At 44.8% G+C, this 27,272-nt stretch overlaps 1 protein-coding gene across 7 annotated transcripts; it reads right to left on the bottom strand.

Moving 5' to 3' along the window:
* Window positions 1-13,184: 13,184 nt before the first annotated feature.
* LOC132389957 (oocyte zinc finger protein XlCOF15-like) lies at window positions 13,185-25,549 on the bottom strand. 7 transcript variants are annotated; one of them, XM_059962522.1, is made up of 3 exons: window positions 25,384-25,549; window positions 20,785-20,935; window positions 13,185-14,687 (listed from the first exon to the last, which is right to left on the bottom strand). In XM_059962522.1, exon 3 carries the CDS (start codon window positions 14,082-14,084, stop codon window positions 13,428-13,430), a length of 657 nt encoding a protein of 218 aa, XP_059818505.1. In that variant the 5' UTR covers window positions 14,085-14,687; window positions 20,785-20,935; window positions 25,384-25,549; the 3' UTR covers window positions 13,185-13,427. The 7 variants fall into 7 exon arrangements, with proteins under 7 accessions (XP_059818505.1, XP_059818507.1, XP_059818509.1 ...); XM_059962524.1 differs by having other exon boundaries at window positions 20,785-20,931; XM_059962526.1 differs by lacking the exon at window positions 25,384-25,549 and adding an exon at window positions 25,270-25,288.
* Between the last annotated feature and the right edge of the window lie 1,723 nt (window positions 25,550-27,272).

Here is a 27,272-nt window from a genome sequence, read left to right as displayed (position 1 = left end):
ATAAAAACGACTCTTACTTTCAAGAAGTTGGCGTTCGACAGATTGAGTGGACAGAAGATTAAATTTAGTTTGAAGTTCTACACGTTTCTTGTATAGTTCAAGATTCTTAGTTTGCGCATAGAGTTGATTCAGCTCTTTAATCTGATTAATGAGGTCTAATCGATCTGCACAGGACTTTCTATTAAGATTTGCTGTATAGGAGATTATTTGACCCCTCAGATATTCTTTCATGGCATCCCAGACAATCTGGGATGACACTTCAGGTGATGTGTTGGTGTTAAAATAAAAGGTTATCTGATCCTTGATAAATTTTAGAAAATCATCATCCAATAGTAAAGTTGAATCAAACCACCAGTGATAATTCCTCTGAGGAAGGCCAGGAAAATTTAAGGACAGAGTAATTGGGGCATGGTCAGAAATCAGTATACTCTGAGAATCACAAGAATAGACAAATGGAATGAGTTGATTGTCGAGTAAGAAGTAGTCAATTCTAGTAAAGGTATGGTGAACATGTGAAAAAAAAGAATAATCTCTCTCAGTAGGATGAAGGAAACACCATATATCAGAGATACCATAATTAGAGAGAAACGATTGAATAGCTGAGGCAGATTTAGTAGGTGGAAGACAGAGTTTAAAATAGAACTTGTTTATTTGTCTCAGATCCAGAATATTAAACTGAAGTTCCATTGAAGGTGAATGTGCAGCAGAAAAAACACCTCCCATGCCCAGTGACCAGGGTGCAGAACTGGGTGTGGTGAGCAGCAGCAATAATTCAGCACCGACAGTCAGTCTCAAAATAGCATTCAGCAACGGTGATGGACAAATATCCAGCATGCAGCTCATTGAAACTTTCTCCCCAGTGTGAACCTGGTAGTGTGTCACAAGTGTAACATGCTCTAAGGTTTCACTGCTGATGTAATGGCCTCTCAGTAATGTTTCACTGCTGAGGTAGTGGTTTCTCTGCAGCAGCAATGTTTAGGGTAAGATTAGAGATAACAGGGTTTTGGAGTGTGGGACTGTCCAATGACAGAAATGGTCTTCCTTGTGAGTCTGGAAGAGAGATTTTCATGGCCTTTTGCTGGGGAGAGATGAGAAGACGTGAATGGAGAGAGTGGGCCCATTTTCTTTTTTTTTGTTTTCTTTACTAACCCTATAGTCAAAGTAAGAATTATAAATCTTAATAGTTTAATCACATATTATGTACCATTTGTTACTTCAGGTGTCACACAGATGCAAACCTATAAAACTACCAGCAACAATTGAACACACTTGGAGTCTGGTTTTGCAGTGAACAAACACTATTTTATTGCTAACTACTAATAATAGTGAACTTAAACCAGATAATCCAAGGGTTAGCAATGTTATGCATATATAGGTGTGAATACAGGTTTCCCCCGGTATCTAAAGCTAGAGCGTTCATATGAAACCATTTGTAAGCCGAAATGTCATGAAACGAAGAAGCAATCACCATTAATTTAAATGGGAAAAGATTGTGGACGTTCCCAGGCCCAAAGAATAACCCACCAAATCATACCAAATAGCACATAAAACCTAAAATAACACTAACCTATAGTAAAAGTAGGAATGATATGATAAGTATACACACTATATAAAGTAGAAATATTGTATGTACGGTGTAGTTTCACTGAAAATCCAGAAGATAGTGAACTGAAATCGATTTGGAGAGGAAAAAAAATCGGCACGTGCACGCATGCATACACAACTGCCGCACAAGGCTTCACGGTCACGGTAGTCTTTCTCGGGGTAAACTCACATATAAAGCAGGCATCATCTTTATCGTAAAAGCGAAAATCCGCTTTGGTTAGAAAAAGCAGGTACCAATGTAGGTCTTTCGTAACAGTGAGCTGTTGTAAAGCGAAAAACGGGAGCCACCTGTATATAAAATCCAAAACCTAGGTGGTAAACGACATAGTCAATAGACAATAGGAAATAGGTGCAGAAGTAGACCATTCGGCCCCTCGAGTCTGCACCGCCAGTCTTACGATGATGTGGTAGATTCAATTTAGTTCACAAGATTGGAGGGGGAGGGAGGGAGGGAAGGAGGGAGAGGGAGAGGGAGATGTAATCCAAGTAAACAGGTGTTGTCGACCTTTTCCAATGCCCATCAAAACTTCCAAGTTAGCCAGACGTGACCAACTCAAGAGCACCTTCTTCAAGAGAAAGTCTCCCAACCCAGGCAAGGGTTAGACTCTCCGGTAGATCCCACAGGTTCGCTCTTACACGCACTAACAGCCACAGATCGATTCTTCTTTATCGATCCTCAAATCCCACCCTTGTGGGTACAAGAAAGTCCAACTAGCAGAAACTTTCATCACTAGCCTTTGAGCGTCTGCGTGCCCTGCGAGTAAAGCAGTTACGTGTGTTTAAATACCGTTGAGCTGAACACCAGCTGTCCATCACGTAGCTCCGCTCCCTCTCTCTGTAAGAAGTCGCTTGCTTGTTCTGTGTCGGTAAAGCATCATTCTGACCTTGCTTAACCACATAGAACATAAACATTAGCTGGTCACCATAGCAACCCAGCACTTCTGCAGAAATCCAACAGCGTGTCCAACGTCAGTCTCGGTTCTCTTTGCATTTTAAAGAGACAGTCCACAGAAAGCATGAACCCCAGGGACACATTACACAGGGGACACATCGCACAGTATCCACCCAAACGAGATTCTTCAGTTTGGCCAAACTGGACTGGGGGGTGGCTATAACCCCCTCTGTTAAGCTGCCAGAAGAACTGAGAGCTACATAAGATTAGATGATGGAGTGAATCGCTTCCTACATTCACAGCCGGTGAATGGCCTCTCCCCAGTGTGAACTCAATGATGCACACTGGTTGATTTGGCTGAGAGAATCTTTTCCCAAAGTCCGAGCAGATCAGTCTCTACCCAGTGTGAAGTCGCTGGTGTGCGTTTAGGATGGATGACTGAGTGAATCCTTTCCCACAGTCTGAGCAGGTGAATGGCCTCTCACCAGTGTGAACTCGCTGATGTACCTTCAGGTGGGATGACGAAGAGAAACCCTTCCCACAGTCTGAGCAGGTGAACGGCCTCTCTCCAGTGTGAACTCGCTGATGTATCTTCAGATGGGATGACGAAGCGAATCCCTTCCCGCAGTCCGAGCAGGTGATTGGCCACTCTCCGGTGTGAACGCTCTGGTGTGCCTTCAGTTGAGATAACTGAGTGAATCCTTTCCCACAGTCTGAGCAGGTGAACGGCTTCTCTCCAGTGTGAACTCGCTGATGTACCTTCAGTTGAGATGACTGAGAGAATCCCTTCCCACAGTTTGAGCAGGTGAATGGCCTCTCTCTGGTGTGAACTCGCTGATGTACCTTAAGTTGAGGTAATTCGGTGAATCCCTTCCCGCAGTCTGAGCAGGTGAACGGCTTCTCTCCAGTGTGAACTCGCTGATGTACCTTCAGTTGAGATGACTGAGAGAATCCCTTCCCACAGTTTGGGCAGGTGAATGGCCTCTCTCCAGTGTGAACTCAGGTGGGATGACGAAGAGAATCCCTTCCCACAGTCTGAGCAGGTGAACGGCCTCTCTCCAGTGTGAACTCGCTGATGTATCTTCAGATGGGATGACGAAGAGAATCCCTTCCCACAGTCTGAGCAGGTGAACGGCCTCTCTCCAGTGTGAACTCGCTGATGTATCTTCAGATGGGATGACGAAGCGAATCCCTTCCCGCAGTCCGAGCAGGTGATTGGCCACTCTCCGGTGTGAACGCTCTGGTGTGCCTTCAGTTGAGATAACTGAGTGAATCCTTTCCCACAGTCTGAGCAGGTGAACGGCTTCTCTCCAGTGTGAACTCGCTGATGTACCTTCAGTTGAGATGACTGAGAGAATCCCTTCCCACAGTTTGAGCAGGTGAATGGCCTCTCTCTGGTGTGAACTCGCTGATGTACCTTAAGTTGAGGTAATTCGGTGAATCCCTTCCCGCAGTCTGAGCAGGTGAACGGCCACTCTCTGGTGTGAACTGACCGGTGTTTCAGTAACTTATATGACGAAGTGAATCCTTTCCCACAGATTGAGCAGGTGAATGGCTTCTCCCCAGTGTGAACTCGCTGCTGGTGTCTCAGTAAGTGAGCTGATGAAGTGAATGCCTTGCCACAGTCCAAGCAGGTGAATGGCTTCTCCCTAGTGTGAACTCGCTGATGTACCTTCAGTAGAGATGATGAAGTGAATCCCTTCCCACAGTCCGAGCAGGTGAACGGCCTTTCCCGAGTGTGAACTCGCTGATGTACCTTCAGTTGAGATGACTGAGCGAATCCCTTCCCACAATCTGAGCAGGTGAACGGCCTTTCTCCAGTGTGAACTCGCTGATGTATCTTCAGTCGAGATAATTCAGTGAATCGCTTCCCACAGTCTGAGCAGGTGAACGGCCACTCTCCGGTGTGAACTGACTGGTGTCTCAGTAGCTGATATGATGAAGTGAATCCCTTCCCACAGTCTGAGCAGGTGAATGGCCTCTCCCCAGTGTGAACTGACTGGTGTCTCAGTAGCTTATATGCAGAAGTGAATCCCTTCCCGCAGAGTGAGCAGTTGAATGGCCTGTCCCCAGTGTGAACTGACTGGTGTCTCAGTAACTGAGATGACTGAGTGAATCCTTTCCCACAGTCTGAGCAGGTGAACGGCCGCTCCCGAGTGTGAACTCGCTGGTGAGCCATTAGGTCAGATGACAGAGTGAATGCTTCCCAACAAATTCTTCAGATGACCAGTCTTTGCCCAATGTGAACTGACTGGTGTGTCCACAGGTGGGAAGACCCACTGAATCCCTGCTCACACACAGAACAAACAGGTGAATGGCCTTGTCCCAGTGTGAACTTGCTGATGTACCTTCAGTTGAGATGACTGAGTGAATCCATTCCCACCGTCTGAGCAGATGAATGGGCTCCCCCCATGTAAACTAATGGGCGTGCCAATTGGTCAGATGATCAAGTGAATCCCTCCCCACAGTCTGAGCAGGAAGGATGATCGGCTGAATCCCTTGCTCCTGTTCTTAAATATCTGGACAGAGACAGCAAAACTAGCGTGTTGTGTTCGAGGTTCCCGTAGGCAAATTCCTTGTCATTTTTAACCTGTAAAAAGATTTACAAAATCCATCAATGGGTGTAGGACATTTCTAATGAGATCGCTTGAGTTGTCAAGGTGTGACCTGGCATCACACTGTTACAGTGAAGTTCAACCCAAGTTGGAGACAGAAATCATCTCCTGACGCTTTTCCTGTCTCTATAAGAATGGGGCATCTCTGCCGTCTCCAATCTGTGACCTGGCTCAGTTTGACTCTCTCTGATGGTATTGTTCCCTGTTCCCACTGAGCTGCATGGGTTCCTGGCCCCACAGTAACTGAAACAATCTCACACAAGTAGCCTGCAATCCGTTCCATGCTCCCACAACTTCCAGTGTAAATAAAGTTACCCCTGACATCCCCTCCGTATCAACTTTCAAGCACCTTAAAACTATACCCCTTCACGTTAGCCATTTCAGCCCTGGGGTAAAAACCTCTAGCTATCCACACGATCAGTGTCCCTCATCAACTTATACATCTGAAAAAGGCTCTAAACATCAACAAAGATATTATACATTTCTTTGAGGATTTGTTGGGAATAGACAACGTTATGACAGTATAGATAGGGTACAGGTAAGCAGCTTTTTCCACTGAGGATGGGTGTGATGACAACCATAGGTCATGGGTAAGTGGGGAAGTGAAAATTTAATGGGAACATTTGGAAAAGCTCTTTACTGAAATGGTTGTGAGAGCGTGCAGTGAGATGCCAGCACAAGTGGTGAATATGAGTTCGGTTTCATCATTTAAAAGAAGTTTGGATGGGAGCCTGGATGGTAGGGGTATGGCGGGCGATGGTCCCGGTGCAGTTAGTTGCATTAGACAGTTTAATTGGATTGGGCAAATAGCCTGTTTCCGTACTGAACTTCTCCATGGTTCTATGACAGAGAAGCTGGCCAAACTTGTTTGGAAGGGAAAGATAGGAGTGACAACAGAGCAGCAATGGCTGGAGTTTCTGGGAAAATTCAGGAGCTGAGTGATCGATACATCCCAAAGAAGTGGAAGCATTGTAAAGGCAGGAAGACACAACTGTGGCTGAAATGAGAAGCCAAAGCCAACATAAAAGCCAAAGAGATGGCATCCTAAAGAGCAAAAACAATTGGAAGCTTTTAGAAACCACAGAAGATGACTAAAAATAAGTCAGATGAGCTCGGGGGTGGAATTATGATACTGTTGTCATTAATGAGTATTGGTAGCACTTAACAGTCTGAGGCATTTAGAGGAACAAAATATCGTGGGCCTCAATATCTCTTGAAATCCAAGGTTCCCTGCACCAGTTACCTTTCAGCATACAAACTCTACACTCTCAAAAATGTCTCTTCTGAAGGCCTCCCGCTTACCAAGTACTCCTTTGCCAGAAAACGGCCTATCCCAAACCACACTTGTCAGGTCTTTTTGACACCATCAAAACTGACCTTTCATCCCCTCTGTTCTGTTCCCCTAACTAACGAATCCCCTACCACCCGTTTGACTTTCCTCTGCCAGGTAATCCCTCCCTCCCCAACAGTTTGTAAAGCAGCCCACCTGGCTGTTGTGTGGGATGGCAACAAGATTACTCTGCGATGGCTATTTAACTTCATTCCCCTTCATGTCTCTCAACCAGTTTCCTGTGTCCTGCACCTTAGGTGTAACTCACCTCTCTTCATGTCATATCTATCACCCCCTCCAACTGCTGGATGATCCACAATTCATCCATTTTCAGCTCCAACTCCTCAAAGTGCAGCTGGGTGCACATCTTGTAGGTGAGGGTGTCAGGGACACTGGAGTTCTTCACACCAATGTCCCCTCTAATTTGTAATCACCAGTGTGCACAGAAATCTTGTACTGTGCATTCTTTTACCCAGTGACAACATGTGCACTGCAAATTTTATATAGAGAGGTATTCATTTTAACAGCCAGCAAATCACTGTCTGTAAGAACTGTGATCTCCTCTGGGCTCGATCCAGTTCATCTGCCCTCTCACACCATGTCACAGGCCTGTAACGGGTAATGAAGGATTTTCTCACCAGTGCTTTTGCACTTTGTCCATAAGTGGTTTGCTTGCTAAATTACGCTTTAAAAAGTCAGATTTCCAAATATCACTCCAATTCTTCCCTCTTGTAAACTCTCCAACAACTTTTTCATCACCACAATACACACAGGTATCACCAGTTTCTGTATTGTACATAAATATTTCCCCTGAAGTCTCCCCCAATGACTGACGGTGGTGAACTCAGTGATGGCAATGCCAATGAATATGAAGGGAAGGGCAGTAGTCTGTCTCACTGGAGTCTGGCACATTTGATGTGAAAGCTACTTGTTGCCCAGGGCAAAGGTTTTTGATATCATTATCTTCCAGAGAGAATGGTACAAAACATGTCGTCACGGGTAGAAAAGTCCAGAACAAAAGGAAGTGGAACAAGCAACACACACAAAATGCTGGAGGAACTCAGCAGGCCGGGCAGCATCTATGGAAAAGAGTACTAATGCTGAGTTCCTCCGGCATTTTGTGTGTGTTGGTTGGATTTCCAGCATCTGCAGATTTTCTCCTGTCAGTGATCGGAGGTAGAACAAAGGCGAATTTCTCAATTGCTGATGTAAAAGATTTTGTTCCCTTTCTCCGAGTTCCTAATCCTTGCATTTAGATAGCTGGAGCTCAGCTCTGTCTGAGAGATCCATCGGTTCCCATTCACTCAGCGGCCGGAAGCTCCTCGGGGCCCGTGTACGGATCGTGAGGCTGAGAGAGAGGGAAGAGAGAAGGACTGTCTCGGGATTGCGGACTGTGATGTCCGGATTTCACAGGAATCGTTCTGAAGTCGGTGTTTCAGAGAAAAACACGGAGAATCACTCTTACCTCCATCCGACGTTTTCAAGGCCTTCAGTGTACTATGCGCATGCGTGATACTCGGGGACGTCCTCAGCCTGACGCCTGCGCATTTCATCGGTGCCTCAACGACGGCGAAATTTTTAACTCATGGCCCTATGGGTAATCACGGTGCCATTAATGATTTGTGCAGTTACCGGTTCAAGGTCCATACCTTATTTTTTTCGTGTGTATCGAAAAATCTGCAGCTGTTTTAACGCAGAAAGCGGCTCCCATAAGCAATATACTCAATATCAACGCGAATCTAATGCCAAAGTAAAATGCAGTTATAAAACACAGGAGATTCTGCAGTTGCTTGGAATACAGAGACGCACACACACAAAATGCTGGAGGAACTCTGCAGTTCAAGCAGCAACTAAGCAGCGGAGTACACAGGCTAGGCATGCTGAAAGGGCTCGGTGTAAACCTTGTCTTTTTATTCCTCTTCACAATTGTTCTCTGTTGATTTCCACCAGTATTTTGCAGAAATTAACCACCTTTTTTTTCGATCAACCAGTTTCCAAATGCTTCTAATCTTTCTTTTGTAGCCACATCCAGCTGGTCTGATTCCTCCTCCTCGTAAACTCTGGACCCCATCTCTCTTTGCAGCCCCAAAGCCTGACTCAATCTGGCAGCTCTCTGGTTTTTGACTCTGCACCATCGAAGATTCACTCGCTGGTCTGCTGTCAGACTTCAGAGGTGCATTGTGTTACGAGACCGCAGGTTCGTTTACTGTGAGTGTCACGTTGAGTGCCTGAGTGAGGCGGGTCAGTGACGTGAAACACATAGGGGGAGGGAGGGAGGGAGAGGAGAGATGTGGAGGAAAGGGGGGAGGGAATGTCAAAACCACAGTGAGATCATCGTCTTATTCAGACTGGAGAAAATCATGCGGGTGTATAAGATGATGAGAGGCATTGGTCGTGTGGATAGCCAGAGGCTTTTTCCCAGGCTGAAACGGCTAACACGAGGGGGAATAGGTTTAAACGGCTTGGAAGTAGGTACAGAGGAGATATCAGAGCTAAGGTTTTTTTTTAAGCAAACAGTGGTGTGTGTGTGGAATGCACTGTCAGCAATGGTGGTAGAGGCGGATACAATAGGGTCTTTTAAGAGACTCTGAGATAGGTACATGGAGCTTAGGAAAATAGATTTCTATGATTCTGTGAAATTCAACGGAAATCTCCTATTCCACGGAGTGGTGACTAGTTGCAACCTGACACCTCAGGGAGTGTGAGAGGGGAACGGCAGGGGTAGATTTTGATATCCGGATATGGAACAGAAACATGGGCAGGAACCAGATGGGCCGACTGGACTTTGTAGCGTCCATAGTGAGTGCAGTGGAGACAGTAAGTACCTGAAACACGGGATTTGATACAAAACTGATTTATCTTTCACAGATCCACAATATTAAACACCAGTCTAGTTTAAGGCTAACATCAGCCTTACAGACTCCTCCTAGGCTCAGTGACCAGGGTTCAGTCCTGGGTGCGATGAGCAGCAGCAAAAACTGCAGAATTTGACAGTAACAGTCCCTCGTGAACCTGCAGCTGCCTTCAGTTACTGTGATGGTTAAACATTTAACACAGATATGATTTGAACTTCCTCCCTGATGTAGGAGGGTTCATACCGAAGATGTAGGGGAGAAGGAAAACAAAAAGATAATAAAGTTGTGTGCACCGTTAGGGATAAGCAGAGAGGAAGAGGTGGAGAGTTTCTTAAATGCATTTATTTTAATGCTAGGAGCATTGTAAGAAAGGTGGATGAGGTTAGAGCATGGATTGATACCTGGAAATATGATGTTGTAGCTATTAGTGAAACATGTTTGCAGAAGGGGTGTGATTGGCAACTAAATATTCCTAGATTTCGTTGCCTCAGGTGTGATAGAATCGGAGGGGCAAGAGGGGAAGGCGTTGCATTGCTTGTCCAAGAAAATATCAGGGCGGTGTTTTCACTGGATAGATTAGAGGGCTCGTCCAGGGGGACTATTTGGGTGGAATTAAGGAATGGGAAAGGTGTAGTAACACTTATAGGGGTGTATTATAGACCACCTAATGGGGAGCGAGAATTGGATGAGCAAATTTGTAAGGAGATAGTAGATATTTGTAGTAAGCACAAGCTTGTGATTGTGGCAGATTTTAATTTTCCACACATAGACTGGGAAGCCCATTCTGTAAAACGGCTGCATGGTTTTGAGTTTGTAAAATGTGTGCAGGATAGTTGTTTGCAGCAATACATAGAGATACCAACCAGAGAAGTGGCAGTGTTAGATCTCCTGCTGGGAATGAGATAGCTCAGGTGACGGAGGTATGTGTTGGGGACCACATAGTGTCCAGTGATCACAATACCATTTGTTCCAAAATAATTATGGAGAAGGATAGGACTGGAACCAGGGTTGAGATTTTTGATTGGAGAAAGGCTAACTTTGAGGAGATGCAAAAAGATTTAGGAGTGGATTGGGACAATTTGTTAATGGGAAGGATATAATAGAGAAATGGAGGTCATTTAAAGGTGAATTTTTGAGGGTACAGAATCTTTATGTTCCTATTAGGTTGAAAGGAAAGGTTGAAAGTTCGAGAGGGCCATGGTTTTCAAGGGATATTGGAAACTTGGTTTGGAAAATGAGAGAGATCTATAATAAATATAGGCAGCATGGAGCAATTGTGGTGCTCGGGGAATATAAAGAATGTAAAAAGAATCTAATATAAAGAATGTAAAAATGTAAAAATAAATTAGAAAAGCTAAAAGAGGATATGCGGCTGCTTTGGCAAGTAAGGTGAAAATGAATCCAGAGGGTTTCTACAGTTAAGTTAATAGCAAAAGGATAATGAGGGATAAAATTGGTCCCTTAGAGAATCAGAGTGGACAGCTATGTGTGTAGCCAAAAGGAGTGGGGGAGGTTTTGAAAATTTTATTTTCATCAATATTCACTTAGGAGAATTATATTGAATTGTGTAAGGTAAGGGAAACAAGTAGGGTAGTTATGGAAACTAAGATAATTAACGAAGAGGAAGTACTAAAGCTTTTAAAGAATATAAAAGTGGACAAGTCTCCGGTCCTGATAGGATATTTCCTAGAACCTTGAGGGAAGTTGGTGTAGAAATAGCAGGGACTCTGACAAAAATATTCCTAATGTCATTTGAAAGGGGGATGGTGCCAGAGAATTGGCGTATTGTTGTTCTATTGTTTAAAAAGGTATCTCAGAGTAAACCTAGCAATGATGGGCCTGTAATTTGACATCAGTGGTGGGTAAATTAATGGAAAATATTCTTAGATATGGTATATATAACTATCTGATTAGACAGGGTCTGTTTTGGAACAGTCAACATGGATTTGTGTGTGGAAGGTCATGTTTGATAAAACATATTGAACTTTTTGAAGTGGTTACTAGGAAAGTTGACAAGGATAAAGCAGTGGATGTTGTCTATATGGACTTCAGTAAGGCCTTTGACATGATTCCACATGGAAGGTTAGTTAGGAAGGTTCAATCGTTAGGTATTAATTTTGAAGTAGTAAAATGGATTTATCAGTGGCTAGATGGGAGAGTAATGGTGGATAACTGTTTGTCCGGTTAGAGGCCGGTGACTAGTGGTGTGCCTCTGGGATCTGTACTGGGTCTAATGTTGGTTGTTATATACATTAATGATCTGGATGATGGGGCGGTAAATTGGATTAGAAAGTATGCAGATGATACTAAGATAGGTGGCGTTGTGGATAATGAAGCAGGTTTTTAAAGCTTGCAGAGAGAATTAAGCCAGTTAGAAGAGTGGACAGAAAGATGTCAGATGGAGGTTAATGCTGATGTGTGAGGTGCAACATTTTGGTAGGTCTAATCAAAATAGGACATACATAGTAAACAGTTAGACATTGAAGAATGCAGTAGAACAGAGTGATCTGTGGGGCATAGATAATAGAATGATGGCGAATAGTCCCCTGAAGGTGGAATCTCATGTGGATAGGGTTGTGAAGAAAGATTTTGGGATGCTGGCCTTTATAAATCAGAGCATTGAGTATAGCAGTTGGGATGTAATGTTAGCATTGTTCAAGCCGAATTCAGAGTACTGTGTACAGTTCTGTTCACCGAATTATAGGAAAGGTGTCAATATAATAGAGTACAGAGAAAATTTACCAGAATGTTACGTGGGTTGCAGCACCTAAGTTACAGAGAAAAGTTGAACAAGTTAGGTCTTTATTCTTTGGAGCGTAGAAGTTTGAGTGGGGACTTGATAGAGGTATTTAAAAATATGATGGAGATAGATGAAGTTGATGCGGATAGACTTTTTCCATTGAGAGTCGGGGAGATTCAAACAAGAGGACATGATTTGAGAGGGGGCAAAAGTTTAGAGGTAACACAAGTGGGAACTTCTTTACTCAGAGAGTGGTAGCTGTGTGGGGGAGCTACCAGTAGAAGTGGTAGAAGCAGGTTCGATATTTTTTAAAAAATGGATAGGTATATGGGCTGAGTGCAGGTCGGTGGGATTAGGTGAGAGTAAGCTTTCAGCACGGACTAGAAGAGCCGAGATGGCCTGTTTCCGTGCTGTAATTATTATATGGTTATATAATAACCATCCAGAAATTATATTACAGGATGAACAAGCAGGACTAACTCCCTCAATAGATATAACCATTCCCAACACCCACATCTCCCTCGACCAATGGAGCACCTCACAACAGGCATTGTTTCTGTCATCAGTCAGACAACCCAATTATTTTCTGTCAATCAGCTTCAAAATGTTCCTATTTTGTTATTTGTTTCCACTTCCTGCTGCTGATTCCCTTCTCATAATACGTTCTTACCCCAACCATCTTCCAGAGCCACAAACTCTACCCTGTGCAGACCTGCCTCTGGCTTCTGACCATGATACTTTGAACATCCAACTGATGGTTTCCGATTCTAATTCCAGTCTTTAAACGACACTGGTGTTTTCAACAACCCTTTGTAAGTAGGAAAAATGACCCATAAAATGGAAATGAGTCGTGATTATTGAGGTTAACTACCAATGTCATTCTTCCTCATCCAGAGATTTGAGGGGCGAAGAACATCTCGGACAGAACTGCAGTCAGCTCAACTTCTTCAGTCCACAGAGAATTCAAGGGAAACCTCTTCACCCACAGAGTGGTGACTATTTGGAACCCATCACCACAGGGAGAGTGAGAGATGAATAACAGGGGATGATTTAAAAGGACTGTCGTGGAATTGAATCTCAGCAAAGTCCAGGCGGCCTGAGTTGACTCTCTACTGTGCACTACGTGTGTTATAATTTCACTAAGTACCAAAGACAGAGTTTAAAATAGAACTGATTTATTTGTCACAGATGCAGAATATTAAACTCCAGTCCTATTAAAGGTGAATGTGCAGCAGAAGAAACTCCTCCCATGCCCAGTGACCAGGGTGCAGAACTGGGTGTGGTGAGCAGCAGCAATGATTGCAGAGTTCACCACCGACAGTCAGTCTCGAAATTGCATTCAGCAACGGTGATGGACACACATCCAGTGAACGGTCTCTCCAGTGTGAACTCAATGATGCACATTTGGTTGATTTGACTGAGAGAATCTCTTCCCAAAGTCCGAGCAGGTGTCTAGAGTCTCCCCGGTGTGAACTGAGTAGTGTGCTCGCAGGTGGGATGACTGAGTGAATCCTTTTCCATAGTCTGAGCAGGTGAATGGCCTCTCCCCAGTGTGAACTCGCTGATGTACCTTAAGTTGAGATGACAAAGTGAATCTTTTCCCACATTCTGAGCAGGTGAACGGCCTCTCACCAGTGTGTACTAACTGATGTCTCAGTAGGTGAGATGACAACGCAAATCCCTTCCCACAGTCTAAGCAGGTGAACGGCTTCTCCCCAGTGTGAACTCGCTGATGAGCTCGCAGGTGGGATGACTGAGTGAATCCCTTCCCACAGTCCGAGCAGGTGAACGGCTTCTCACCAGTGTGAACTCGCTGATGTGCTCGCAGGTGGGATGACTGAGTGAATCCTTTCCCACAGTCAGAGCAGGTGAATGGCCTCTCACCCGTGTGAACTGACTGATGACTCAGTAGGTGAGCTGACAACGTGAATCCCTTCCCACAGTCTGAGCAGGTGAATGGCCACACCCCGGTGTGAACTCGCTGGTGAGCCATTAGAGTGGATGACTGAGCAGATAAATGGATTCCCCCCGTGTAAATTGACAGCATGTCAGTTGGTCAGATGATCGATGAATCTCTCCCACAGCCTGAGTAGGAATGATGATCGAGTAAATCCCTTGTTCCACTTCTTAAATATCTGGACATAGACAACAAAACAGCGTGTTGTGTTTGACCTCCCCGTAGATAATTTCCTTGTTGTTTTTAACCTGAAAAAGATTTATAGTACATCAATGGGTGAAGGACAATATGTCAGACGAGATTACTTGAGGTGTCAAGGTATGATCTGGCATCACACTGTTACAGTGAGGTTCAACCCAAGTTGGAGAGAGAAGTCATCTTCCAGCTGGGCACAGTGCAGGTATCTGGAATGACCATCAAACTCTCTGATGATCTTCCTGTGTCTATAAGAATCGGGCATTTCTGCCGTCACCAATCTGTGACCTGGCTCAGTCTGACTCTCTCCATTGGTATTATTCTCTGTTCCCACTGAGCTGCAAGAGTGCCTGTCCGCAAAGTAACTGAACACTCTCACACAAATACCCTTTGTTGACGTGCAGCTGGGATTTTCTTTTATCTATTGTCAATGTGAAGTGCCACAGTTTTGAAGCCATGTAAACGTTTCCTGCCCAGATGAATGGTTGGTCCGCACAGCTGTTAAAAGGAATTAAAAGAATAATCATATTATTTCAGGTTCTTGTCCCAGTCATAGAAAAGCACAACACAGAATCAGGCCCTTTGGCCCATCTAGTTTGTGTTGAACTATTTAAACTGTCTGCTCCTGTACCCCTGCCATCCAGGTGCCTATACAACCCTCTTAGAAGTTGAAACTGACCTCGCATGGACCAGCTAGGTTTTCTGCTCATTCCACACCCGGATGACCGTCAGTGGAAGAAGTTTCCCCTCATGTTCCCCTTAACATTTCACCTTTCACCCTTAACCCATGGCCTCTGGTTGTAGTCCCACCCAATCTCAGTGGAAAAAGCCAGCTTGCATTTTCCCCATCTATAACCCTCATGATTTTGGTACGTCTCTGTCAAATCTCCCCTCAATCTTCTACATTCCAAGGAATTCCAATTTTGGGGGATATTAACTTGCGAGTGGATTGGGAAAATCAGGTCAGCACTGGATCCCAAGAGAGAGAATTTGTAGAACGTCTATGAGATGGCTTTTTAGAACAGCTTGTTGTTGAGCCCACTAGGGGATCAGCTGTACTGGATTGGGTATTGTGTGATGAAACAGAGGTAATTAGAGAGATGGAAGTGAAGGAACCCTTAGGAGGCTGTGATCACAACATGACTGAGTTCCTGTGAAATTTGAGAAAGAGAAGCTGAAATCCGATGTGTCGGTATTTCAGTGGAGTAAAGGAAATTACAGTGGCATGAGAGAGGAACTGGCCAAGGTTGACTGGAAAGGGACACTAGCAGGAAGGACGGCAGAGCAGCAGTGGCTGGAGTTATGTGAGAAGTGAGGAAGGTGCAGGACAGATATATTCCAAAGAAGAAGAAATTTTCGAATGGAAAAAGGATGCAACCGTGGCTGACAAGAGAAGTCAAAGCCAAAGTTAAAGTAAAGCAGAGGGCATAGAAGGAAGCAAAAATTAGTGGGAAGACAGGGGATTGGGAAGTTTTTAAAAGCTTACAGAAGGAAACTAAGTAGGTCATTTAGAGGGAAAAGATGAACTATGAAAGGAAGCGAGCAAATAATATCAAAGATGATACTAAAAGCTTTCTCAAGTATATAAAGAGTAAAAGGCTTTGTGAATAGATATAGGACTGATAAAAAATGATGCTGGCAAATTGTAATGGGATATAAGGAGATGGCGGAGGAACTGAACGAGTATTATGCATCAGTCTTCACTGAGGAAGACATCAGAAATATACCAGACATTCAAGGGTGTCAGGGAAGAGAAATGTGCGCAGTCACAATTACGACAGAGGAAGTACTCAGGAAGCTGAATAGTCTAAGGGTAGATAAATCTCCTGGACCAGATGGAATGCACCCTCGTGTTTTGTAGGAGGTAGCAGTGGAGATTGCAGAGGCATTAGCAATGATCTTTCAAAAGTCGATAGACTCTGGCATGGTTCCAGACTGGAGGACTGGAAGACTGCAAATGTCACACTGCTACTTAAGAAAGGGGCAAGGGAGAAAAAGGAAATTATAGACCTGTTATCTTGACAGCGGTGGTTCGGAAGTTGTTGGAGTCGATTGTCAAGGATGAGGTTACGGAGTACCTGGAGGCATATGACAAGATAGGCTGAACTCAGCATGGTTTCCTTAAAGGAAAATCCTGCCTGACAAACCTAGTGTAATTTTTTGAGGGAATCACAAGTAGGCTAGACAAGGGAGACGCAGTGGATGTTGTGTATTTGGATTTTCAGAAGGCCTTTGACAAGGTGCCACACGAGGCTGCTAAACAAGATAAGAGTCCATGGAATTATGGGAAAATTACATACGTGGATAGAGCGTTGGTTGATTGGCGGGAAACAGAATGTGGAAATAAAGGCATTCCCATTGAGTCCTGATGAAGGGTGTCGGCCCAAAACGTGGACAGTGCTTCTCCTTATAGATGCTGCCTGGCCTGCTGTGTTCCACCAGCATTTTGTGTGTGTTGTTTTATAAAGGCATCCCATGCTGGTTGGCTGCCGGTTACCAGTGGTGTTCCACAGGGGTCCGTTTCTTTTTACGTTGTGTATCAATGATTTGGATTATGGAATAGATGACTTTGTGGCTAAGTTTGTTGATGATACTAAGATAGGTGGAGGAGCTCGTTGTACTGAGGAAACAGAGAGTCTGCAGAGAGCCTTGGATAGATTGGGGGAATGGGCAAAGAAGTGGCAATTGAATTACATTGTCTGAAAGTGTATGGTCATGCACTTTGGTAGAAGAAATAAACGGGCAGACTATTATTTAAATGGGGAGAAAATTCAGAGTTCTGAGATGCAACGGCACTTGGGAGTCCTTGTTAAGGATACCCTTAAGGTTAACCTCCAGACTGAGTTGGTGGTGAAAATGGCGAATGCAATGTTGGCATTCATTTCTAGAGGAATATAGAGTATAGGAGCAGGGATGTGATGTTGAGGCTCTATAAGGCACTGGTAAGACATCACTTGTGTGCAGTTTTGGGCTCCTTATTTAAGAAAGGATGTGCTGACATTGGAGAGGGTTCAGAGAAGATCCACTGGAATGATTCCAGGAATGAGAGGGTTAACATATGAGGAACGTTTGACCACTCTTGGACTGTACTCATTGGTGTTTAGAAGAATGCGGGGGGACATCACAGAAACATTTTGAATGTTGAAAGACATGGACAGAGTGGATGTGGCAAAGTTGTTTCCCATGGTGGGGGAGTCCAGTACGAAAGGACATGACTTGAGGATTGCAGGGCGCCCATGCAGAATGGAGTTGCGAAAACATTTTTTCAGCCAGAGGGTGGTGAATCTGTGGAATTTGTTGCCACCAGCGGCAGTGCAGGCCAAGTCATTGGGTGTATTTAAGGCAGAGATTGATAGGTATCTGAGTAGTCAGGGCATCAAAGATTATGCTGAGAAGGCGGGGGAATGGGACTCAAGGGGAGATTGGATCAGCTCATGTTGAAATGGAGGAGCAGACTCGATGGGCTGAATGGTCGACTGCTGCTCCTTTGTCTTATGGTGATTCCTGTGTATGCACCCTGGAAGCCTCAAGAAACGATAATGATCATGAATCAGGCCCCAGATAGAAAAGAAAATCCAGCACAGTTTGCTCAGTGTGTCCAGAGTACTACACAAATGTTTAATTCGACTCAGTAAGATTTATTCAGTCTCTGCTGCATGATTCTGTCAGCTGATGAGGGGCGGAAATGGAAGGCAGAATTGAGATACCAAACCTATCAGGAGTTACAGGCAGAAAACCATAATGAGAATGAACAGACAGACCAGATCATTCAAGCATTGGAAAGGGCTGTCCAGCAACCTGTAGCATCACTAAAGTACCTGGATGCAAACATAACCCTGGGGAAATCAGGACCAGACTATTGGGAGTGATTTGTGGCCTGCTACGGCACTTTCACAGGAGACCAAGCCTTTAATGATGGGAATCTGTCCCCCCTGTTCAATGCCCTACTGCTCCAATGCTTACCAACAAAGTTAGCCAACAGGATTAAAACAAATAATATGGATTGGCCTGACAATGACTGAAATAGAATGCGACGAGCTTTGACATATTATTGGGACCCGGCTTTTGAATCCCGATCAACCCCGAAGGGAACTAATATTTAAAATGAACATGTTCAGCAGGAAGGATGCGAGCGGGCTACATCTGGGGATCAGAAATGGGATCAAAAACCTACCAAGGGACAGATGGGGACAACAACCCGTTTAGAAATGGACAAGCAAGGATGCCTCCTACTCTGAGTATCATCCCTCAGGAAGTGCCCAGTGTAATATTGACAGGTGCTGGAATTTCAATTCCGTTTATGATTGATATGGGGCAACCACAACCAGTCTCGATCAGGAAATAGTATCGGAAAAGGGATTCCAGCTAAGGCACGGAACGTACGTATTCACATACCCAGCCACAGCAGGTGGAATTCCAGGGGAAGCAGTGTGAGGTTTCATTTACTGTCACCACCAGACGGGGGTGTAATCTCGTAGGGAGAGACTTGCTCTGTCTGTTGGACGTCGAGATTCTAAGCACGGACAAGGATATCATGCTGTTACTGCGAACAACTGATAGCTTCCTCTGACCACCCAGTGGTGGGCACTTTATCTGGACTCCACCTCATTTGAACCCCTTCTGCCAGGGGCCAGCTCTCATGTGACTCTGTGTTATGACCCTACGTGGTGCTCAACTGAGGAAAACTAATATTTTGCACCCCTCGAGGGACAGAAATTCCCAGTCATGGTGATTGGAGAGGATAAAGGAAGAGACGGCATTGCATTTCTGGCCAAAGTTCCAAATTTCTTTTGGCGACAGACAGGACTGGTGGTTCCCCATACCACCTTCAGGGTTTGCCCTGGGTTCAAGCCAAAGAGCCAAGGGCTCTTTGCCCACACCCTGACGAAACAGGCCTCCAGCACTGACGGAGACTGGCAAAATTGGTCCTCTTGAAGATCAGAGTGGTCACCTATGAATGGAAACAAAAGAAATTGGGGGGATCTTAAATGTATTTTTTTGCTCCTGTATTTACTAAGTAAATTGGCATGAAGTCAATGGAAGTAAGGCAAACAAGAATTAAGGTCATGGAATCTATACAGAAAGAAGAAGAGGAGGTGCTTGCTATCTAGAGGCAAGTCAGAGTAGATAAATCTCTTGGACCTGACAGGGTATTCCCTCGGACTTTGAAGGAAACTAGTGTTGAAATTGCAGGGGCCCTGGCAGGTATATTTAAATGTTGTTATCTGCGGGTGAGGTGCTAGAGAATTCAAGGATAGCTCATGTTGTTCTGTTGGGTAAAAAAGACTCAAAAAGTAATTCAGGAAATTATAGGGTAACTTTGACGACGGTCATGGGTAAATTATTGGAAGGGGTGCTAAGCGATAGGATCTACAAGTATTTAGATAGACAGGGACTTATTAGGGTGAGTCAACATGGCTTTGCGTATGGTAGGGCATGATTAACAAGAGTGTTTCAAGGAGGTTACAGGAAAATGGATGAAGGCAAGGCAGTGGATGTTGTCTGTATGGACTTCAGTAAGGCCTTTGACAAGGTCCTGCATGGGAGGTTATTTAGGAAGATTCAGTTGCTAGGTATACATGGAGAGGTAGTAAACTGGATTAGAAATTGGCTCAATGGAAGAAGCCAGAGAGTGGTAGTGGAGGATTGCTTCTCTGAGTGGAGGCCTGTGACTAGTGGTGTGCCACAGGGATCAGTGCTGGGTCCATTGTTATTTGTCATCTATATCGATGATCTGGATAATAATTTGGTAAATTGGATCAGCAAATTTGCTGATGATACAAAAATTGGAGGTGTAGTGGACAGTGAGGAAGGTTTTCAAAGCTTGCAGAGGGATCTGGACCAGCTAGAAAAATGGGCTGAAAAATGGCAGAAGGAGTTTAATACAGGCAAGTGTGAGGTATTGCACTTTGGAAGGAAAAACTAAGGTAGAACATACAAGGTAAATGGTAGGGCACTGAGGAGTGCAGTAGAAAAGATGGATCTTTGAATACAGATACAAAATTCCCTAAAAGTGGCGTCACGGGTAGATAGGGTAGTAAAGAAAGCTTTTGGTACATTGGCCTTCATAAATCAAAGTTTTGAGTATACGAGTTGGAATGTTATGGTAAGGCGGTATAAGGCATTGGTGAGGGTGAATTTGGAGTATTGTGTGCAGTTTTAGTCACTTAATTACAGGAAGGATATTAATAAGGTTGAAAGAGTGCAGAGAAGGTTTACAAGGATGTTGCCGGGACTTGAGGACATGTGTTACAGAGAAAGGATCAATAGTTTTGGACTTTATTCCTTGGAGAGTAGAAGAATGAGCAGAGACTTGATAGAGGTATATGAAATTATGATGGGTATAGATGGAGTGAAAGCAAACAGGCTTTTTCCACTGAGGCTAGGGGAGAAAAAGAACGGAAGACATGGGTTAAGGGTGAAGGGTGAAACATTTAAAGGGAATATTGGGGCGGGGGCTTCTTCACAACTGGGTCTGATAGAAGCATAACTGGTTCTTCTGGGCACATTCTGTCTCACTCCCAACTATTTCCTACCTTCCTTTGTGCAGGTATGTAATGTCTAAAGGACCAGTGTTTGAGTAAATGAGACTCACCAAACTTTCTCCTGACTGAATCACTGGAATCTCCGAGTCAGATGGGTTCTCTCCAGTCGGTGCTCTCAATCCTCGGGCTGGTTCACTTGTTGCTGTTCCCTCGACTTCAGTCGTGGTTTTTCTTCCAATAAATCTCTCACTGCAGGTCTAACTTTAACATGCAAGATAATGAAGCACGTTAACAATGAAAAGTAGGACCAAACATTTCTGCTTAATGTTACTAGGAACAAAACTCACTGAAATTTAAACATTGAAGGTAAATATAATGATCTCAGTGAACAATCTTTTATTGTCCCTCACATGACACAGACGATATGGGATAAGAAGGAGCCGTCATTCAGTCATGGTAAGACATAAGACACAGGAAGAGAATTAGGTGATTCGATCCATCTGGTCTGCCCACCACTCAACCACGGCTGATTTTCATTCCAACACCATATTCCTGTCTTCCTCCTGTTAGCCTGAAGGTACTTAGCAATCATGAATATATTAATTTCTGACATAAATACCAGAAATACTCAGCAGGTAAGGAATAGCTTACAATACAATTCAATTAATAACATTTCATCAGAATGACTTCAAATATTTTCAGTTTTTAGTGTAGATCTCCAGCACAGCTGCCTGATTTCCACTGTGTGACAGTGAGGGGGGGGGGGGGGGGGAGGAATTTCCAAACACAGTTTGAACACCAAACTCAGGGTCTATATCTACTGTTGTAAACACGGAACAGCTCATTTACTCACAGCCTCTCCCTCTGAGGATGGAAGTGGGAATTATCCTCTCCTCAGATTGGCAGTCATTGCTTCCAAAGGAACTCCAGAAACAAACATCTGAACCAAGACCAGAAATACTCACTCAACACCTCATAAGCCCAAGCAGCTTGATCCCCAGGTCCATTTTACCTGGATGAAAAACTATGATATCCCAGGACCCAACCTCACAGACTCACACAGCTTAATCTGCCACTCACCGACCCTGAGAGTCTCACACATTGTCCTCCCATCTCTCACTGGGTAGTGCAATCCGGGATTTCCCCACAAGCAATGTCCAGCTGCTCGAAGAAGGACATCCATCCAGCCCCATCTGTAGAAGCACTAACCAAAGTCCAAGCCAAAACACCAGCAGTTCCATTTGCCTGGAAAGCCAATCACAGGATTAGAGCCCAAGCACCAACTCTCCCAGTACTCTTTGCTGCCAGTAAAATGCTGCAGTGTGTCAGCCCGTCACTGTTCATAAACTAGCACCTCCACACCAATGCACAACAGAAATGGGACCTGATGACCCTCCGGCATTCCAGCTAACAATAACTGATTCTGGAAATGATCAGCGAGGCCAAAGGGACAAAAGAACACTTCACAATGAAGACAAGGGTTGGAAGAAAGTTTGTTGATATATAATATTGAGGAGGTGGGATACAAGGCGGACTGAGGATGACCCAGATGGTTGATGTATATCACTGAAGCGGAGTTGGGTGTTGTGAGGAGACTGGACAGAGGTTGAACAAGATGAACAGATGGAACCAGGTGGGAGATGGGATCAAGGACAATCACTGATGGTCCTCCAGCAACACATAGGTACTGAATGAATAGTACATACTATTGTACAAAAGATTCTAAAATGACAGAATTAGCAAAAATAACAAGAACTTTGCCAGATATACTTTGACCCTCACCAGATTTTTATCAACACACCATAGAAAGTTTCCCATCCAGACACTTCACGCTTTGCATGGTAACTGCTCCATCTGTGACTGCGAGGAAATGCAGAGACCTTTGGATACAGAGCAGCACATCACAGAAACCATCCTCCCCCCGAGACTTCCCAGTCCCTCGGTAAAGCAGGCAGTGAAATCAAAGATCCCCACAACCTGGTTCGTTCTGCTTCCTCACCCACCCCAATCCAGGAGAAGACACAACAGCCATAAAGCTCCAGGACAAATGTGAGGAGCCTCAGGAAGCGAGACGAGTTCGGGCAAGTTGGAGGACGAGTGACCGCCCATCTGGAGATTGTTAACATGCACAAAGAGATCGTTACATCTGTGGTTAAATGGAAGAGGCAAATGGGATCACGTGACCGGGGGGGTCTAACATCCCAGGCACAGACTCCAGCTTCCCAGCATTCTGTGGAAATAAACAAACTTGCCCCTCACATCTCCTCTCACCTTAAATGTGTCAGACATTTCAACCCTCAGGAAAAACATACCCTCTGCCCACTCTATCTATTCCTCTTGTAATATTATAAATGTCCATTCAGTCTCACCCCAGCCTGCGCCGCTCTGGAGAAATCAACACAAGTTTGCCCAGCCTCTCGTTATAGCTCATGCCCTCTAATCCAGGCAGTATCCTGGTAAACCTTTCCTGCGCCTTCTCCAAAGACCCAACATCCTTCCGAGAATGGGGGTGACCAGAACTGTATGAAACACTCCAGATGTGGGCTAACAAGTTTTACAAAGCTGCAGCACAACTTCATGACTTTTGAACTCAGTGCTTCAACTAATAAAGACAACCATTGCATTTGCTTCTTAACCACCCGATCAATCTGTGCAGTCTCTTTCAGGGAGTGATGAACTTGGAGGCTAAGATCCCTCTGATCATCGACATTGTTCGGGGTTTTGCATTTAACACTGTACTGTCTCATACATTCAGGGGTGCAGTGCTACCAGAGCTCACCGGAGCGCCGCTCTGACACCTCTGGAAAAAAGTCAAAATAAGCAAGTACGGAATTTAACAACCCCGGATATTAAATAGAGGGAATTTTACGGAAGCGGGTGTTGGAAAGTGTTGGCTGGTGGGGAAAAAATACCACTAATAACATTAGGATATTTGATCGTTTTTGGTGAAATCCTGGAGCTGTGACTGCTTTTTATTTAGGTATTTGTGAAATTCCTCCTCGCTCGACCCACTGGCCGAGGAAGCTGGGAAATCCCTGTACACAAATGTGAGCATTCTTCCGCTCTTTCCAATGGGTACCATTGGATACCATGAAGGAGCTATATTCAGCAAGGAGTGAACATGGAAACCCAAGTTTAAAAGTTAAAAACAATGAAAGAAAAATTCACTGCTCACTTATCTTCGATCTGACTTTGATCAAAAAAACAAGCTAATCATCCAAAATCCTCTTCGAAACCTGGATAAATTTAGTTTTATTTTCCAAGCCAAATGGAAAACAAGACATTTCTGGGATTTAAGCTAGTTTTACGTCATTTCAATTATCATTAATAGCAGATCAACCCCTTGGCCTCGCTCCACCAACTGTAGCTGATTGGAAAGAGGCTCTTTTTCCCTTTGTGTTGAAAGGAAGAAGAATAATTTAGTGAGGTAATGAATGAGACAAAACACATTTCCAAACCTCCCAAATGGTTGCTCTCCTCCCCTCTTAACATTTATGACTTTCAAAATACAATCTTTTCTATTCGTATAGATGCGATAATAATAAAGATTCAAGCTTGTTTAACTTTTTATATATTTAAAGACTAAACAGTGTCTGTATCGGTCTAACCATGTCATGTGAGGATATTGTGAGTATCGACACTCACAGGTACACTTCCTGTCCAACCATTTCTGCGAGAGAAACAGTACGAGGCAGAGTTGACAACCTACAGCTTTTGAGACTAATATTCAGCAATATTCGTGGCTTTAGCAATAGTTCATCAGAGTTTCTTTTTTCATACTTGATTACTTGGTTCCAATTTAGGGGCTAAAAGTATAAAAACTGAATTGCTTTATTTTTGTTATTTTTATACCTCTGAGGAACACTGCTAAGTGCTGCGGCCGTCTGCTCTGACTCAGTCGTATTAGTAAGGCTACATCTGTGGTGGTCCGTGGATTACTCGCTAATCCTAAAGTACATTTTTCTCACTTACAACCCTGTGTCTTCGAAGCAAACAAAGTTATTTTACTTGCTTGATAATTATATTCTATGATAATCAGTTAAGTGCAACCGTGTAATACTTTGTCATATTATTAAATTAAGAATTTTATGTTTAATTGTACCAGTTATACACTGAAATCTAGTGATAGGCTAAAATCTTGTTAATGTTTTAGCTATAACTATATTTCTGTGGAGCTCTGAAATTCATATATTCCTTTCATCTGGTTTATTGCTTGACATTACAAGAAGCCCTATATATGTCACACCCAATTTGTGTACCTGCTCATTACACGAATGGGGCAAGGAAGTTGCCCAGTACATGAAATGAGCAGGTAAACAAATTGGGTGTCACAAACTAAGGGTGATTAATAAGTTCGTGGCCCAAAGTGGAAAGATTCAATTTTACAAAACTTAGCAATTTTCAATTATGTCAAACAGAAATACCACAAAAGTTATTAACTTCAAACTTTCTGCATAATCACTCAAAGAGTTAAACTACACGTGCAGATACCGAACGCTGTATAACTTCAGGCCTAACTTAGGCCACGAACTTATCAATCACCGCCCCCACCCCAACCCCAACCCCCCCCCCCCCCCCCCGTACTGCTCCAGCACCTAAAAAATTGGCACTGCACGCCCCCTCCAGCCGTCCGGCAGAGCTCGGGCCCAGACCTTTCCCAATGCAACCGGCCCCCGAGTTACACAACACCGGAATCATTCCCTACTCACCCCTGCTCGAATCGGAGAACCGCCAACAACAGAACTCGGCACCGCGCATGCGTTCAGCAGCGTTCCTCCACAGCGCCACCGGCTGCCGGAGGTCTGCACATCGTCGCCGACAGCCGGAGACCCGCACAGCGCCACCAGTGGCTGGAGATCCGCACAGCGCCACCAGTGTTCGGAGGCGGGACGGACAACGGAGAGGTAAAAAAAAACGACAAAGTCTGCAGATCCTGAAAATCCAAAGCAATACAAACAAAATGCTGGCCGAACACAGCAGGCCGGGTAGCAACGGGAATGGAAATCAGATTGAAAATGTTGGACACCGGGAAGTCCCGCTTGGAGTGGATAGTTCAAAGGTTTATTATTAAAGCAGGTATCCATAAATAACGCTGAGCTTTGTTTCTCCATAGAACCACGAAACAGAGAGAGAGCATGAAAGTCGTTCACAGAGAAAAATCAAACTTCCATCCCACCCCCCGGATCAAGAAGAGCTGGATCCCAATCATCAAACACCAAAATCCACCTCCCCGCACAAAAGGGAACAATAATATCGACCCACGATAAAAAAGAAAACACCCCTACCCCGCACAACTGCGGAGGAGCCGGTGTCACCAGTGTCGAGGCGGCCGCACCGGGAGCAGCGGACACAACGAACGACCCCGGAAGATTCACAGGTGAAGTGTCGCCTCACCTGGAAGGATGTTTGGACAACGGAGAGAATTCAGCCGTCCGGCCCTTTCACTGTGACACCCCGAACTCCACATCAAATCCGTCCAAACGAATCTGGGCGAACTTTAATGACCAATAAATATAATTCCTCTCAGCGATCAGCTGTCTGAGTGATCCCCTGACTCTGAGAGGAAGGGGTATCTATGGTCCACACTGTCAGGGTGTTGAGTTTACCAGGAGACAAAGACTGCAGGGACGAGAGGTTTTCTGTTGACTAATACACTGTGTGTGGACCCCGCTGGCAATTCTGGTGTTGTGACCCGAATCGAGACAAACACCACGCTGCCCACTCCACCAACAACACGGCACAGCCGGACACATAACAGGGGACTTTACATCCCACAACCCTGGATTCAGTGATGAAACCCGTGATTAATGTTGTTGTCCCACCGAAATAATAAGAAACGCCCATTTTGGTTCGTTTAAATACGGTGACGTCAGACACCCCCACTCGCCTGACGTCACACATGGACTCCCCATACCGGGATCTGCCCTCACGTGCGCGGTGTCTTACGTCACCCACGCGCTGCTGTGCTCGAGCTTTATCGGTTTAACGGCTGGGCTAATAATCACGTGACCAGCCCCTTTCCCCCACCGCTGTCAACAGAGGAGTCAGGAGCAGCGCTATTCTCATTGGTGGGAAGCGATGTCAATCACAGGTAACAACCAGTGGCGGAGGCGGACAAGCCGAGTGGGCGTTACCCCGCCGAGTTTGTCTCCCGCTCAAGCGCCGACGCCTCCTCAGAGCGGAGAAAACCTCAAAGTAAATGTCCGCTTTCTGATTTATTTCCATTTCCCTCCGAGGGAAGTTGGGGCGTTTGTGAAGCGTCTCCTGCGGCCGGAGTCTGATGTATCGCTGAGAGGTAGGAGGAGTCCGCTCGGCCAGTCGGTTTGATGCCGGTTCCCCGGGGAGGGAGGGATTTTATTGAAAGGTTGAAGATGCTGAGAGAGGGGGCGGACAGGATGTTTGTCCCGGTGGGGACAGGAGGGGCTCATCTGTGGAAATGTCTGAGCCCACGGTGGTGTCGAGCAGAGGGATTCAGCACATTGGGGGCAAACACCGGCAGACTGTTGCCCTGCAAGCGGGGCCGGTGGTCCGGGCAAAGTGACAATTGTTTGTTCTTTGTTGTGATTGTACCTGGAAGATGGTGTAAAATCCCGCTCCC

This window comes from Hypanus sabinus, unplaced genomic scaffold (assembly GCF_030144855.1).
Source record: "Hypanus sabinus isolate sHypSab1 unplaced genomic scaffold, sHypSab1.hap1 scaffold_720, whole genome shotgun sequence".
NCBI lineage: Eukaryota > Metazoa > Chordata > Chondrichthyes > Myliobatiformes > Dasyatidae > Hypanus > Hypanus sabinus.
This window is presented reverse-complemented; position numbering and strand designations above follow the sequence as displayed.

Coding starts and splice junctions, on each gene's coding strand:
- LOC132389957 (XM_059962522.1), bottom strand. CDS start 14,084: ATGCTGTCAATTTACACGGGGGGAATCCATTTATCTGCTCAGTCATCC.